The sequence below is a fragment of the Ambystoma mexicanum genome, chromosome 7q, assembly GCF_040938575.1.
Source record: "Ambystoma mexicanum isolate Mex_15411 chromosome 7q, UKY_AmexF1_1, whole genome shotgun sequence".
NCBI lineage: Eukaryota > Metazoa > Chordata > Amphibia > Caudata > Ambystomatidae > Ambystoma > Ambystoma mexicanum.
Genome location: NC_090941.1, coordinates 899112929 through 899130222, shown reverse-complemented (window position 1 = coordinate 899130222; position 17294 = coordinate 899112929). Strand labels below are relative to the sequence as shown.

Here is a 17294-nt window from a genome sequence, read left to right as displayed (position 1 = left end):
GAAAAATCTTCTTCCCCTTTAAGTTTAGAGGCGTGTGGGGGCGTGGCCATGGGAGCATGCACTTGCCTGACTCCGCCCACCGGTGCCACTCCTCAGTCCCCTTTTCTTTCTGCATCGACGGGAATGGGCCGATTTCACCAGCGCTCCTGGGTTTGGCTTTGTCCATGAAATTCCACACGCTCTTTCACAGATATTCTTCTATCTTGTCTTTTTCTTCATCTTTTAGATACTTGGTCCTCCGATGCCACGCTCCTCCCCGGTGCATGTCCACTTCAGTGGGCTTCAGCAGGTGTCCAGTTTGCGAGGGGCTCTTCCCTACGTCCGACCCCCACGCCCTTTGCCTCTGCTGCCTTGGCCCCGACCACGGCTGGGGAGGTTGTTCTGCGTGCGACACCCTGACTCCAAGGGCACTGAAGAACAGGCTAACTAGGTGGAGGGAGCTCTTCCCGAAGTCACCACCGGAGGACCTGAAGGACCTTGTCAAACATCGCTCAAGGCCAAAGTCAAGGTCACTATTCACCATCGCACCCCGTAAGGGTTACTCCTTTCCGAGGAAGTGCCCGACTGGGAGGAAGCTATCGAGTTCTAGCACCAGCACACGTCCTGAGGCTAGTCCAGCTACGGGCCTCACGGCATGGGGGTCTCTGGATCCTTCCGATACCAGTGCTGAGGGACCGCAAGGTTCTTCTACCGGGGTTACTCCAGAGGGGCAATGCCCTAATACCAGCATCATGTCCGAGGGGGCGCCTTTACGCAGCCCTACCGGAAAATCTGCCGAAGGCAGTACGCCTTCCAGGCTGCGGCCTGAGGTGCAGGATAGGCCTTATGTTCCAACACCAGGCGAGGATGGGGCTGGTTCCAGTGAGCCAGGCACCACGCCTTCGGCACGTGGCATGCAGCTCGACAAAATGGCCCCTGCGCCAGACAAAATGGCCGCTCATCCAATACCTTCTCTAGTGTAGCGGGTGGAGGAACGAGTCACGAGGTGGGACTGGTGTCAACCAGGTCCGTGGCCTACAGCTTATCTATCAGCAGCGCAGGGCAGGTTCCCCTTGAATCCCAGGCAGAGTGTGCCCTGGCCCCTGCTGCCGTTAGCCACTCTGTCTGTATCACCTGCCACCCCTACAGCCTCCGAAGACAGGTCCTTCGAAAGGTTTCTATCGCTGATGAGAACCCCGCAGATGGGGCCATCCTCCGGAATGCTATCAGGGACATGCTCCCTCTGGTCACTCCATCGGCACCCATAGTCATTCCTCTGATGGCTTCGGTGCCACAGGCCCCAGTGCAGCCCGCGCTCCCTTTGCCGATTCCGGCCCTCCTGCCCCACGGCAGTACAGGCGGTTCCACAAAAGCCTCTGCAACAGCCTCCGGCTTCGGTCTCCACACCACAGCCCACAGGGCACAGTACCCCTCCGCCAGTTCTGGACCCTCCGAGCACTCAGGTGGACAGAGACGAGGAGGAGGACCACGACACGCCATCTTCAGCGAAGGCCTTCCATGAACGCCTTCCGGCCCTGGCAGAATACCTGGGGTTTCCTCAGCCCGAGGTCGAACAGCCCGAAGAGGGGGTCTTGGCAGAAGTCCTCACCCCAAGGCCCCCCAAGACGAGGATCCCAATGCAGATGGATGTTGTTGCCCTGGGCAGGAAGGGGTGGCTCAAGCCGCACTAGGGCCCAACCTGTCAATCGGTGCCTCGAAGCCAAGTACAGGCTGTTGGTGGGGGATACACTCTTGCTTTCAGCTCATCCTCAGAGCACTCCTCTGTGATCGCTGCAGCGTCACTCTATTCTAAGCCTCAGTCGTTCTCGGCCACCTCGTCCTCGGTGCTATTAGGCAAGGAGGAGAAGATCTTGGAGGCGTACAGGAAAAAGCTGTACTCCAACACCTCCCTGCACCTGCATCAAGCCAATGCTGATGCCTTGCTGGCACCCGTTAACCAAAGGCTCTGGCGGGAAATTGCAGACTTCCTCCCGGAACTTCCGGCACAAAGCCAGGATCGCTTTAAGGTGGGATTAGGAGAAGCCAGGCTGGTAGAACAGGACATGGGGTCCTCAGTGGCCCATATTGATACCTCTGGCCAGGCCATCTGCATTGCCACGGACATGAGACGGATGGCCTGGCTCCGGGCTACCAATTCTCCGTGCAACCCACGCAGAACCTGACCTTCCTGAGCCTCATCTGGGATACCAGCTCTCAGAGGGTTTTCTCTTCGGAGGACAAGATCACGGCCATCAAGAGAGCCACTACACACATCATCTCCAGGACTGTAACCCGGCCTGGTGGTACCAGCACCGACTGGGTATTATGGCAGCAGTCCTTTTAGCCGTACCCCACACAAGACTCTGGATGAGGAAACTGCAGCTACACTTCCCAGCCTCATGGAATCAGGAGACGGGCTCACAATCAGAGCCGGTGGACATTCCCACGTCTCTCCACCCGGACCTCTTCTGGTGGTCTGCAGACTTCAACCTATGGCGGGGCAAGCCCTTCTGGCAACCTCTCCCTCAGGTCACTTTCACAACGGACTCCTCCCTAGAGGGCTGGATAGCCACTATGGCAACCACAGCGTCCATGGAGCCTGGACCCGACAGGAGCACACCAACTGGCTAGAGTTGAAGGCCATATGGGTGGCCCTCAAGGCCTTCCTCCCTCTCATAGAGGGCAAGACAGTACTTATCCAGACGGACAACTCCACCAGCATGTACTATGTCAACAAGCAGGGGGGGTACCAGATCCCCTCCACTATGCAACCTCGCGGTCAGCATGTGGGAATGGGCTCTGGAGAACAACATCTACCTCATCGCCGTCCACCTCCCGGGGGAGTCCGACCTGGAGGCGGACAGGCTCAGCAGACTGGAGGCGGCCAATTACGAGTGGCAATTGAATGACCTGGTACTGAAGGAGATCTTCCTCAGGTGGGGGCACCCCCAAGTGGATCTGTTTGCCTCCCACGACAACAGGAAATGCCAGCAGTACGCCTTCTGGCAGGGGCAGGGCCCAGGCTCCCATGACGATCCATTCCAGATACAGTGTAACTACATGACGGCATGGGCCTTCCCGCCCACACCCCTGGTTCACAGGGTGATCTGCAGGATAAAGTAATCGTGTCAATTCAGAATCATTCTGATAGCTCACCGGTGGCTGGCGAGACTGTGGTTCTCCGAGCTGCTGAGTCTATCGGACAGGCCTCCCATTCACCGACCGCTGGGACCAGCTCCACTCCTGACCCAGCAGGGGGGCAGGGTACTCCACCCGGCTCCTCACAAACTAGCCCTTGAAGCATGGTTCCTGAGCAGGTCACTCTGAAACATTTGAACCTATCGCGGGCAAACCTGGAGATCATCCAGGGCGCCAGAAGCAAAGTTACCAGGAGCCAATATAAGAGCAAATGGTCTAGATTCTGTAATTGGGCCAACTCTAAGGAAATTGACCCCCTTCAGTGATCATTGGATGACATGCTCTCCTTCTCGGCACACCTCGCCCACTCCGGAGTGCAGGTCGACACATTTTTATTTATTTATTTTTTTTATTATTTGTATTGCGTCGTTAACTCGCGAGTTTCGGTGCGCAGAAACGTGGACACAGAGACAACAGAAATGGATGGGACAGTGCTGCACTTACCTGGCAGCCATAGGGGCCTACAGGAATTTGCAGGAGAGTCTTTTTTCTTCCTCTAACCCGGTGGTCAGGCGACATCTGGCAGGCTTCCACAGACTCTACCCGCCTATAAAGAAGCCACACCCTGTGTGGGACCTCAATGTAGTGCTGGGCGCCTTGGCGCAGAAACCATTTGAGCCAATGGCTTCCGCGGACATCAGGCTGGTCACCCTAAAAACCGTGCTGCTCGTGGGTCTCACCTCAGCTCGCAGAGTCAGCGAGATCCAGGCTCATGTGGCATCAGTGCCCTACACCACTTTTCACAAGGATAAGGTGGTCCTCCGGACGCACCCTGCATTCCTACCCAAGGTCTCATCCGCCTTCCACCTGAACGAGGAGATAGTCTTACCTACCTTCTTCACCGACCCCAAGGATGAGCCTCAGAGCATCGTCTGGATGTCAGACGCATTCTGAAGTACTACCTGGACAGGACCATGGAATTCCACAAGTCGGATGCCTTTTTTGTCACCTTTGGTGGTTCAAGGCCAGGTTATCGGGCTTCCAAGGCCTCCATCTCAAGGTCGATGGTCGCGGCCATCACGGAGGCCTATGAGGGGCAGCACAGGCCAGTTCAGGCTAATTTGCATGCCCATGCGATCAGGGCAAAAAGCACAGCCATTGTGTTCCAACGGCATGTACCGTGGCAAGTCATCAGCAAGGCGGCCACCTGGGCCACACCTTTGGCTTTTTGCAAGCAGTACTGTCTGGGCGCCACCTCTAGGTCAGAGGCGGCTTTCGGATCAGGCGGTTCTGAGAAACCTGTTTGCTTAAGGAGGGTCTCCTCTCCACCCTAGGACTACATTCAGTTGTAATCGCCCATACAGTATGGAGGAAAGTGGACGGGACGTAAGAGTAATTCATAGTTATCGTAGTGACTAACGCACTCTTAGTCCATATTCCCCTTTCCTCCATACTTCCCACCACCCTCCCCCCAATAAATACTGGTGTCATTAGGCAATCTTGTATATTGTCGACGCGCCAATGGGGACTGAGGAGTGGCACCGGTGGGCAGAGGCATGCTCCCAGGGCTGCGCCCCCACGCGCCTCTAAATTTAAAGGGGAAGAAGATTTTTCTGGTGAAAAAGTTTCCGTCTCCCGTCGCTCGCAAGGGACGCCTATACAGTATGAAGGAAAGGGGACTATGGACTAACAGTACGTTAGTCACTACGGTGAGTAACTATTAATTTCTTGTATCCAAAAAACAACACTTCTCCAATATTGGCTCACTGACCCTTTTTTCACATGCTTTGTATCAATCGTACTGTATTTGCTTGAGTTATCAACAATGTTTGGTTCTGAATTAATTTAACTGTCTCCACTTAGGCTTTCCCCAAAGTTCATATCAATTGTATTACTTTCACTAAGGCTGTTCGCAGTGTTCGTATCTGTATCATTTATATTGCCTTCTCTTAAGCTTTTTGCAATGTCTGTCTCAGTTCTATTGCCTTCTCCTAAGCATTGTGCAATATTCATGCCTGTATCAATTATATTGCCTTCTCTTAAGCTTTATGCAATATTCGTCTCTGTATTAATTATATGGCCTTCTCTGTTTGGGCTCCCTCGCATTGGGACTGGCATGCAGTATTCGCCATGAAGCGCCCGGGTAACCTCTCAGTCCTCTCTGCTTCTCACCCGTTGACCGACAATGCCTTCCGTGAGCCTCTTTGTTCCTGCTTGGCTGCCCTCTGTGTCTGGCAGCTCCTGCCGCTTGTTACAGGGACGTGCCGGTTTGTCTTCGCTGCATGCTGTCTCGGTTAGCTTCTGAACTGCATTCCACACTCGGCTCTCCTCTAGTGTCCCAATCAATGTCAGAACAAGTCGAATGCAGTAGCAAGCTCTGTCTCTCTCCTTTTGGTCGCTCAGCTGTGTGAATTTTATATGTCCTGGTCTTATTCAGTAGTTTCCAACTACTAGCATGTGGCGTTGGTTTGCCGCATGTGTTGACCCTCATTACTCCATCCCTCTTTGTCTCAGTACTATAGAAAGGGGGGAGGTGTATACTGTTGTTGGCTAGGAAAACCTGGGAATTTTAGTGTCCACATTAGAATAGGCCATACAGGAGTGTGTTATAGGTCCTTGGGTGTTATTAGGAGATACCACTGAAGGGTTGTTTAAATCTAATTTTCTCTTGCCTTCCTGGAATGTGTTTTCCCTTACGTGATCCTCCCGCAGATAAACACCCCCAGGGTCAGTGCCAGGTAGTCTCTACCTTTCACTCGCCATGCAAAGGAAACTTCCCTCCAGAGAACCAGTGACAACATTGCTAGATTCGTCACAGTACCCACAACAGACTCTGGGTGACTAAGAGATGCCGGAGGGGAGGGGCCCAGATTTTGAGATGGTTGCAATCCAAGAACTATCTGAATCAGAGGAGAACCCTTTATTGTCTTATACCTAGAATAACCCATCTGGTCCCTATGTCTCATTGATTCCAGCTCAGATTTGTGATAGCTCTCCAGGCTAAACTCGGGTGTTAACAGTAAGTGCTTAGTTCTGTGCGTTGTCTTGCTGACTTACTATTTTTATTATTCTAATGTTATATTATGGTAGTGTGTCTTACTTTAGTGCTACTTTTCTCTTGCTGCTTTACAACACGTAGCTCCTCTGACTGTAAATTCTACTAATAATTATGCAGTACATTATGATCCTAAACTGACAATAATACTTTCTGATTGCTCCTAGGATATGCTCACCACTTCCAAAAGCAATGAAGGTGGATGATAAATTCATTGTGGATCCAGTTAGTCAAAAACGGCTTCCAACTCCCTCATGCCTTGGTCATTGTAGGGCAGGGCAGGTATGTGTGTTCTTCTTAATCCTCTAAAAATCTAGTAGGAGCTTTGACTTAAAGAATACTTTGACAAATGGTATTCTCTCAACTTTGCAGGGTAAGAGTGTTCACCCAAATTGTTTCTCAAAGAATGCATTGAGACTTACTAAATACATTTAATACTATAATAATAACCCTGCTGTTTATATAATATCCCGTTGTTTTGCCGACAAGCATTCCTTCAAAGTAATTTACTTGAAGGAATTTTGCCGAAAAAACATTGAATTATATAGGGGGTTGAGGTAAGGGGTTAAAAGGGGTGGGGAGGGACTTTGGGTAGTGTCACTGGTATAGGGAAATGGGGATTTGGGGGGAACCCCACCAAATTCTTTTTTTTTAAATTCAGTTGTTTTTTCAGCGTAATTCCATCAACGTAAATTACTTCGAAGGAATTCATGTAGATAAAAGACATAGAACCCTTTATATAGTGTTTAATGCTAAATTCTTCTCACTGCTAAGCAAATAATGAATTGTATTTTTATCCAGTGTTATGCTACTGTAACTGTCACCTTTTGTGATTACCCTTATTTCTGGGATCTTTGGCTAGGCACCAAAAGACCTTATGCTACACTAGGCGCACACCCAGTTTTGTAACACTGAGAACTGGACATGCTGCATAATAAAAACCAGATACAATAAACACCACCACACACTTCTATAATTATACCCTCAAGCACCTTTATACACCTCAAATTCAGAAAATTACTAAAAACCTGGCTCTTCAAAACCAGAGACTAAAACCGAAACAACAATAAGACAAATGACTCAACAAAAAGGACCTTGACACAGGGGTCCACCTGTGAGACCCAGGGAGACGGAGGCAACGACTCCAGCCAACCCTCACCATCCCCCATCACCCGTACAGCCACAACTAGGTACCACGAGCTGTGGAACGGACAAGACACAACTAATCACCACACAAACGGAAGTATGGACACTAGCAGCTGCGCTAGTCATGTGGGGGGGTGAGGAGCATGCAAAGTTATTAAGGGAGCGGGCGGAGGGGACAGCTAAATCCTCAAACGGCCTCGAATGGAGAAAAAAAAAAAAACGAGCACGTACCTCCTGAGGCACAGGGTGTACAAGCATCCCGTCGTGTAAGATTACACGAGCCCAACCGGCTCAATCCAGGATAGAGATGCCAACTAACCAATACCACTAACAACTTCCTTCTCTGCATACACCTCTCAAACTCCAAACCAAACACAACCACAAACCTCCAGCACAGCAAACCGCACGAACTTCACTACACTGCAACAACAAAACAAAAACACACATAGACTCGCACATCAGCACACGACGACTACCGGCCGCATACACCCCAGGCCCAGCCGACGGAACCACCGGGCTGAGGCTGCCAACAGCACATCACTGCAATCTTGCACTTTTCCAGCCTCCACCCACTAACCCACCCCTCCCTCCCTCTTTCAGAGCCGCCAGAGCGCCAGGGGACCACTCCGGTGGTGATAGTGCGCGGTACAAATGACCTTTAACATTAACATTAACATTAACACATTCATCAGAGAAAATACGTATCATGAATACATTGGTGTTACATCTGTATCGAACGTATACAATTAACATGAAAAATACTTTGCATTGGAAGAAAACGAATATACTGTTTGCAGATCAGCACAACCTCAATTCTCAATGACCATTTCTCTCTTGCATACCATTAGCAGACTGGGGATAAAATTGGGAAATGCATTAGTGTGCAGTTCAATGTAATTGCACTTTAGGAATCAGCCCCACTTATTGTCTACCCCTTTGCCCTCTAGCTAAGGTCAGGTTAATATGATTAGAAATGGTGGACTCTCTTGCGTGACATATTTATTCCCATAATAAATGTGGATTCAAACAAACCTTCTTGTACTTCGGGTACCATGAAGAGAAAGGGAGTCTGTCCTTGGGTCAGTTTGACGTTGCCAAATCAGCCCTTGCAAGAAAATCCAAATCTTTTTCAACCCTACTAATACTTACTTGCGACTAACATACAACAGGCTCTCCAGGCCTGCCTGCGGTTAAGGCTCCCCTGGGCAGCTACTCCCACCTTCCAGTCCAGGACTCTTCCAGACACCACAGCCTGGAAGCCTATCACAATGCCAACTACTCATATAACCTTCGACACAACCTTCAAAGCCCTAGCAATATTTAGCCAGATGCCTTTGTGCTCGGACAGCACAGCCAGCCCAGCTTTCTCACTCGATGTAACAGAAACTCGCAAACGCTTCATAATAAGCCCATGGTCTCTTTCAAATTCGGAAATCAGAGCCCAGTACTTGCTAGAAGTCCTGAGGATTGTTACATCTCTGCAAAGTTTAATCAGCCAACGGCCAACCACGGACTCCGTAATGGCCCACAACAGCAAGGGACCCAGGCAGAGAGAGATACCTGGGCTCAACAAAAGACAAAACCAGGAATGCAAAAAGTCTTGTGTAATCAGCAAACGGCCAAAAGCCCAGCCTTCCAGATTCTTTATATGGCCTTTCTCAGAACTAATTTCAAAAACCTATAGATCATATAAAAGATGCATATATTATCCAACTATTTTTGCCGATGTCACTTCCTTGCCCCAGCCTTTTCCTGTTTAGAACAATGAATGCTTATACTCAAGGTCCTTTCAGCAGCTATCTCGCCTGCAAATGCAGCTTTGCTTTATTTTCTGAAAACTGGCAGCCCACACCCAGCATGCTTATTCATGCACCTGCTCTGGTACTAGAGCACACAGAGCCTATGGCCTGCAAATCTAGCCCCCATAGTGATTCCTATATTAGATGTTAGTAGCCCCCTTTCAGTTCATATGACTACATTTATTCCTCTACACAGCATGTATTGCAATGTTAGATTGCAACACTTTAGTGTTATTAATAAAGCCTACAACACACATAGCACATGGCCTGTGCTGCAATGCTAGCATCATTTGTAACTGCCTCTGTTGAAATCAGTGGCATTGTTGAAATGAGTACACTCCATTTACATCTTACAGTACTCATTGTATTGACCTCTGGAGGATTAAGGGCTGCGCCTGCCTTGCTGGGATTTTAACATGCAATGTGCAGGATGGTCACATGTCTGAGACAAGTGTTCAACTCACTGAGTTATCCACCTCAGAATTCCTAAAGGGCATCATTTCCCCAAAAGAATGTAGTATGGCTACCACATAATGTATTGTTGGACCTGCAAACCTCAGTTCAACTCCAACTATATGCTTTCTGTTTGTAGAATGTTGTTGGTATGTCACAAAATGTTTGTTAACACAGTTTAGCTAAGAATTTACAAGTGGTCTTGTCAGCGGGACCCATTTGTTTACCTGTCTTTTTTCTATGGGTAGTCAATTCTGTGGATTGTTGCATTGAGCATCAAAGCAAATCCCACCCTTTTAGTGATTCTCAATAAATCATCAATAAATAATTCTTGTTTAGGATTTTTCTGTGGACAATTGCGCATATTCACCATGGCTTACATGTCTTTGCTGCAGTTTCCTTTGTTTTGCTGTCACGTGACAGTGCTACCTTTAGAAGGGAATTCCCCATTTTCTCCTCCATCATGTTCCCCTTACACCTCACCCTCACCCCCCACCCCTCTCACTCTATAGCTCATTCCCCACCAGCTCATCAGGATCTTTCCGGCCTTTTCTATCTGTGTATGGCCACTGTGAGAGGATCAGAGGCTTGTTCCTGTCAGGGTTTGGGGAGGGGGGAGGAGGAACCCCATACAACCTGGAGTACAAGGCCTACCAGGGTATATGCAAAGGCCCATCCTGCCCCAGATGCAGGAAGAGGTTGTTGGTAAGACCCCAATTGCTGAACATCCTCTATGCGTCTTGACTGTTGAGCTAGTTACCGCTGTCAGTCACCCGATGCCATATGCCCTTCATGATGGCTCGAGTTGTGTTTGTTTAATTTCAGGACTACACGACCCAGCATGCATTGCGGCGACAAGAAATCCCAGTGCACCGTATAACAAAGCTGCTGACCCAGATATTGACTTTGAATACTGGCCCTGGTCAAAAGTCAGCCAAAACAGATGCCACAACCCTCACTGCAACTCCAAGGATGCAACACGCCTAGCAATCATCATCTGCTACTAACAAAGACTGATTAGTGTGAAAATGGGGGGGGTCTACGAGGGAATTTGAAAGGCTCTCTGTGCTATGGCTCAACCCTGGGGAAAGAGTAGGTACAGATTGATGCCTAATGTCAGGTGAGACATAGAAACAATGAAAGGGTGGAGAACAGGAACAGGAAATTAAGAGTATAAAAAGCCCATAGCAATGAGACGAATGAAAGGTGTCTGGGTGAGGTCAGGAGAAGTGGGGATAGACCGAGAGACCCAGAGGAGGACAGAAGGTGGAGCGGCTTACTGAGACAAGTGTGGAGGCATTTGACAGGTGAGGTATTGCATGTGAGAGAGAGTGGTACCAAGTGGAAAGATTGAAGTTGTGCATGTGAGAGTGAGTGGTAGCAGAAGGGGTGACAATGTTAAACATAGAGAGTGAAGGGAGTGAGAAATAGTAGGAAAAGGGGAGAAGGAACAAGTGAACATTTGATTGATGTGACAGAAAATGTAAATAGTGAGAGTGTTAGAGAGAGATAGGGGATGAGTTGTAGTTGGGGAAGGTTGGGGTAGTAGTGGAGGGCAGTAGTAGTGAGGAGAGTAGTGTGAGAAGACTGAAGGACAGATGAGGAGAGAGGCGGAGGAGAAAGAAGAGAAAGGAAGGGCGGGGTGAGGAGATCAGAGGCAGTAGGAGAAAAAAAGGAGGAGACAGACTGATACAAGGCAGGAGAGAAAAAAGATCTGAGATCAAGGAGAGGGGTAAGAGGTAGAGGGAAAGGAGAGTGACTAAGAAACTACAGGCACAATCTTGAAAACCAATGATATAAACATTTTGGGACTAGAGAGTGGGGAACCCTTTGGAAGTCCCAGAGTGAGTTAAATATATAGGGTCTTGGCCTTTAGATCCTCCCCGATAGAGTGGACACACACTGCAACTCCAAGGATGCAACACGCCTAGCAATCATCATCTGCTACTAACAAAGACTGATTTGTGTGAAAATGGAGTGGAGCTACGAGGGATTTTGAAAGGCTCTGTGTGCTATGGCACAACCGCAGGGAAGAGTAGGTACGGATTGATGCCCAATGTCAGGTGAGACATGGAAACAATGAAAGGGCGGAGAAAAGGAACAGGAAGTCAAGAGTATCAAAAGCCCATAGCATTGAGACAGAGTGAAAGGTGTTTGGGTGAGGTCAGGAGAGGTGGGGGATAGACCGAGAGACCCAGAGGAGGAGAGAAGGTGGAGTGGCTTACTGAGACAAGTGTGGAGGCACTTGACAGGTGAGGTATTGCATGTGAGAGAGAATGGTACCAGGTGGAAAGATTGAAGTTGTGCATGTGAGAGTGAGTGGCAGTAGAAGGGGTGAGAGTGTTAAAGATAGAGAGTGAAGTGAGTGAGAAATAGTAGGAAAAGGGGAGAAGGAACAAGTGAAAATCTGATTGATGTGACTGAAAATGTAAATAGTGAGAGTGTTAGAGAGAGACAGGGAGAGGAGCAGTAGTTGGGGAAGGTTGGGAGTAGTAGTGGATAGGAGTAGTAGTGAGGAGAGTAGTGTGCGAAGACTGGAAGGACAGATCAGGAGAAAGGCAGGGGGAGAAAAGAGAAATAAAGGGAGGGAGTGAGGAGATCAGAGGAAGTAGGAGAAAAAAGGAGGAGACAGACTGATAGAAGGCAGGAGAGACGGAAGGTGTGAGATCAGGGAGAGGGGTTAGAGGTAGAGGGTAAGGAGAGTGACTAAGAAACTACAGGCAAAATCTTGAAAACCAATGATACTAACCTTTTGGGACTAGAGAGTAGGTCACCCTTAGGAAGTCCCAGTGTGAGTTAAATAGATAGGGCCTTGGCCTTTAGATCCTTCCTGATTACACAGCAGGGGTTATCGATCTCTAGCATCTACAAAATCTTGGGTGATCAGGATGTCTGCTTTAGGGTGAAGGGAGACCACGGGCGGTTGAGCGACCTGCAAGAAAATTCAATTAGCTTGTTAACATTGCAGTCTCCAAATCAAGGAGAGATCTAGTCTTAAGATTCTGTTAATAAAAACCCTTGAACCTTTTATTAATTATTAGTTTTTTTAGGCCATCTGTGACATCACCTGGACATCCCCTTTTCCTCACGCCCTCCTCTTCCTGCCTCGCCTGTTGTCAGCAATCACTGAGCTCCAAAGACAAGACATTCTACTATGTATTATATGACCTCCAAATGGGCTGTTTCAGAATGTGACAGTCAGGTTTAAGAAAGCATCTAGCAGGGACAGGGAGACTATGGCGGTCGGGCCACATACGCCAACTGTGAAGAGCTACCCAGATGTGGTAGGTGGTGGTTCTCTTAGAGTGTCACTACTTTACCAGCCACCTTTGCCAAATGGTAATTTAGACAAATCAAAAGAGGTGATGGCTGGAAGGTTTAGAATTAATCTAAACCTCTGGCAATTGCTCTGGGCAACTCTCCAGACCATCGTTCTTCAGCCTGCCAAACCATTACAGAAAGGGGAAAGACCACATGCAAATCAGGCTTGGTCCCACCCCAAAAGGGGCAGTCCAGCCCAAACTGCTTAGTCACATCCCTGCTACACGACACCACATGCATCCCCAGACATGATTCAGGACAAAGGGTTACTAGATAGTTTACCTCTACTGGTGGGGAAATCGATTAGGGAGGGAGTATTCCACTTTATTCAGCCTTCTTAAGTTGGTTCTGTTTCAGCTAATGGGGGACCTCTCACTACTGCCTTGTAGAAGTCGAAACAGCACATACAGATTACAAAAAGCTAGTGTGGGGGCACAATAACAGGGACGGCTCTTGCTTATACACACCACACGCATTACCTTCTTGATACACATTAGCCAAGGAAATGGGTCCATTACGGAGGATGTGGTAAATAAACGACCGTCACACCTGGTGGAGGCTATTTCACAGACCTATTTATCAGAAAGGACAGGAAGCCAAGACTGTATTGGATGTGTTCTCTCAGATCTTGGCAAGTGCAAGGAGAAAGCATAGCATGTTGAGGAGTTAAGCCCAGTAGTGACCACCTAGCTGTTGGGTGAGATTGACTTTTGCTTGTTGATAACCCTGGCAAGATTCTCAAACGCTGTCATGTCTGCCTGCACCCTGCCCTTGTGTCCTTTTGTATTATTTCCCCCCTCTCCCTTCCACCTCTCTCCTCCCCCCTCCTACTCTATGGTGGTCTCTGTCTCTCCTATCTTTTCTAACTGCTTCTCTATTGACTATCCTGCTCTCCTCACTAAATCCGGTAGGAAGAAGTTTAAAAAGGACATCCTGGTCTCCAACCCAAGCCTCCCTATCGCTGACACCTATACCAGTGCCTCCTCCAAGGAAACTCTCACCGACATCCTCTTTGTCGTTCCTTCGCCAGACCTATGGACCCTACACATGGTCTCTGTGCTCTCTCCTTTCTCTTCTTCTTCCATTAATAGTGGCACCCAGTGGGATGCCCTCCTGGCCTCCTTCCATTCCTCTAAAGTCATCATTAATGTTTACTTGAATGGGACCGTTCTGGTCCAAGGCCCTCAGGCCAACCTTCACCTCTTTGATAGACACTTCCCGCGCCTCATCAATTTCCTTTCTTCTCCTGCTGTCCCCTCTCCCCCCTCCTCGGCTTCCTCGCCTCCCCCTGTTGCCTCTTCCCCGGCTACCTTGCCCTCTCATTTCCTCTTTGCCCCCTCTCAAGCTCCCTCTACACCTCCGTGGGGTGTACCTCTGATCTGTACCCCTCCCCGGAAGTCCTTCAAGGATGGCAACCTTCTCCAAATTGCCATACTTAACTCTCGCTTGGCTGTCAAACACTTCTCCGACATCTGTCGCCTTCTGGAAGAACTTGAACTCGATGTCCTCGGTCTCACCGAGACATGGTTCACAGCCAGCTCTGTCACAAGCTTTGACACGCTCCTCCCTGACAGCTACAAGATCCTCTCTGTGCCCAGGTCCAATCGTTCCGGTGGGGGTGTAGCCCTGATCTCCCCGAGTGGATTCCTGCCGCTGTCATTCCTACGCAGGCCTACTCCTTTTTTGAATGCCTCGTCTGCAGGCTCTCTCTCTCTCTCCCCTAGCCATTCCCTTACTGTGGCTACTATGTATCGGCCACCTGGTCAGATCTCCTCCTTCCTCTCTGAGTGGGCGGACCTCTCCTCCTCCCTCTGGCCTCGACCACTCTCCTCCTCCTTCTTAGAGACTTCAACATCCACCTGGATGCCTCTTCTCCTCCCTCTGGACACTTTCGCAACCTTTGCGACTCTCACTCTCTATTCTCCCCTCTGGTCCGATGCACTCTGCAGGACACACTCTGGATGTCCTGATCTCCTCAGACCTTCCCCTTTCTGTCCCTCCCTCCACTCCTCTCTCCTGGGGTGACCACTTTCTCCTCTGCTCCCATCTCACCCCCCATGCTCCTCAGGCCAAGCCACTTCCATCACTGCCACCAACCTTCTCGGTCACCCGACCCTTCAAACGCGTGTCAGTTGAGGCTTTCGCCGCCACCTTCTCACCACCTCCTCCCCCTTCGGCTGACTCTCACCCTGACACAGCCCTCTCAATGCTCCACTCTGCTATATCTGATATTCCTGATATCCTTGCATATCCTTGCCCCTGTCATGAGAATCTGCCTGAAGCCCAAAGCCAAGTGAAACTCCTGGTACGACTCAGACTTCGTAACTCTAAAATGCAAGTGCAGGGTGGATGAGAGGAAATGGCATGCTTCATGTGCATTCTCTGACAAACGGGCTTGCAGCCTGCTCCAAAGGCATTACCGGCTCTCTGTCCTCACCAAGAGGAGAGCTCATATCCAAGCCCGCATCTCTGCGGCATCTAACAACTCAGCTGAACTCTTTAAAATCTGCAAGGAACTGGCCAATCCTGCCGCAGTCTCTACCTCTCCTGCCTCTTCCCAGGCCCTCTGCACGGCACTGGCTTCTCACTTCATGTCTAAAACTCAGGACATCCTGTCCTCACTCTCCTCCTCTCCCCTCCCTCCTTCTACTCCCTGATCTTCCTCTGGCCCTTCTGCAGCCACCTCTCCTCCCTCCTCCTCTGCCTTTCCCCTGTTCACCACAGACAAGGTTTCTAGACAAATCCGATCTATGAAAGTTACGTCAAAACAGGTTCACCCCTGTTCCTCCAAAACCATCAAGGACCACATAGACTCCCTGGCTCCTGCCCTGGCTGACTTCTTCAACCACTCGTTCCCACTGGAGTTTTCCCCATCCTCCCTGAAGCACTCCCTTGTGCATCCTCTTCTTAAGAAACCCAATCTCCATCACTCCCTTCATGGCCAAGTTCCTGGAGAAACTGGCCATCTCCCAGCTTAATCTCCACACTGAATCTATCAGTTGGTTGTCTTCATGACCATCAGTCTGGCTTCAGAGCTGCCAGAAGCATGGATACTGCTCTCCTGAACATCCGTGTAGACGTGCTCTCCAACCTTGACTCTAGCATCCCCTGTGTCCTCATCCAGCCTGATCTCTCTTCTGTTTTTGACACTGTCAACCATGCCATCCCGCTCTACCGTCTCTGTGACAACCTGGGTATCATTGGTCAGGCCCTGTCATGACTGACTTCTTTCATCTCTGACCTACCCTCCCAGGTCCAACTTGGGTCCTTCCTCTCCGCTATCTTTTTCTCTACCTGTAGTGTCCCCCAGGGGTCTAACCTCTCTCCCTGGCTGTTCAACCAATACCTGGCACTCCTTGCCCACCGCATTGCCGCTCTCTGCCCCAACTTCCATTGCTATGCGGATGACACCCAGCTCGTTTTCAGGCTACCTTCAGCCACCTCTTCTCCCTCCCTCATCACTGACTGTCTGTCTGCTATCCAGGAGTGGTGTGCCGCCAATGCCCTCTGCTTTAATGCCAGTAAGACTGAGATTCTCCTCATAGGCACACCTGCACCCTCCTTTCTTGTAGCTCTCTGGCCGGCCTCTCTTGGCCCTCTTCCTGCTCCCACCTGGATAGCTAGACACCTCGGGGTTCTCTTCGACTCCACACTCTCCTTCTCTCCTCACATCTCTGACGTCTCTAAGAAGTCACACTACCAGCTGCACCTCCTCAGAGGTATTCTTCCTTTCCTCTCCTCTCCTTCCCCCCAGAAGCTCACTGTCTCCAGAGCTCTGGTTCTCTCTAGGCTGGATTATTGCTACAGCCTCTTTCTAAATGTGCCTGCTCTACTCTCCACTCCTTGCAACTCATCCAGAACAGGACGGCGAGACTTGTCCTTGGCCTCAAGCCCAGGGATCGTACTCCCCAGGTCTGAAATCTCTGCACTAGCTCCCAGTGGTTGCAAGGATTAAGTTAAAAACCCTATGCATTGTCCACAAGGCCTTCTGGAGCACGGGGTCCCAATACCTTCAACTCTCTCTTCCTAAATATCTTCCTTCTCGAGCTCTACGCTCATCCGCCTCCAACTCCCTCAGGGTCAGTCGCTTCTCCAAGCAAAGAGTTGGTGGTAGATCTCTTTCTTCAGCTGAGGCCTCCCTCTGGAACAGCCTCCCTGCCTCCCTTAAACTTGAGGAGAACCATCTCCGGTTCCGGAAGCACCTCAAAACCTTTCTCTTTGCTTCTGCTTTTTCCCCTCCTCTCCCCTGCTGACCTCCTGGCTGGAACCCGAACTGCACTGGTTACCTGGACACCCTCTGATCTCGGGCCCAGGTCTCTCCCCTGCCAGTCTCACACACTTGCACTGCCTCCCTGGAAACCCCCGCACTTGGGGACTGTTTCTGTATCCCTACAGTCCCCCCT

At 49.9% G+C, this 17294-nt stretch overlaps 1 protein-coding gene across 1 annotated transcript in view; it reads left to right on the top strand.

The window, feature by feature from the left end:
• Nucleotides 1–17294, top strand: part of CCDC81 (coiled-coil domain containing 81) — a 794710-nt gene that overhangs the window by 380384 nt on the left and 397032 nt on the right. The window contains exon 8 of the mRNA XM_069639737.1: nucleotides 6340–6454. Coding sequence (XP_069495838.1) covers nucleotides 6340–6454 — 115 coding nt within the window. The remainder of the gene's footprint in view (nucleotides 1–6339; nucleotides 6455–17294) is intronic.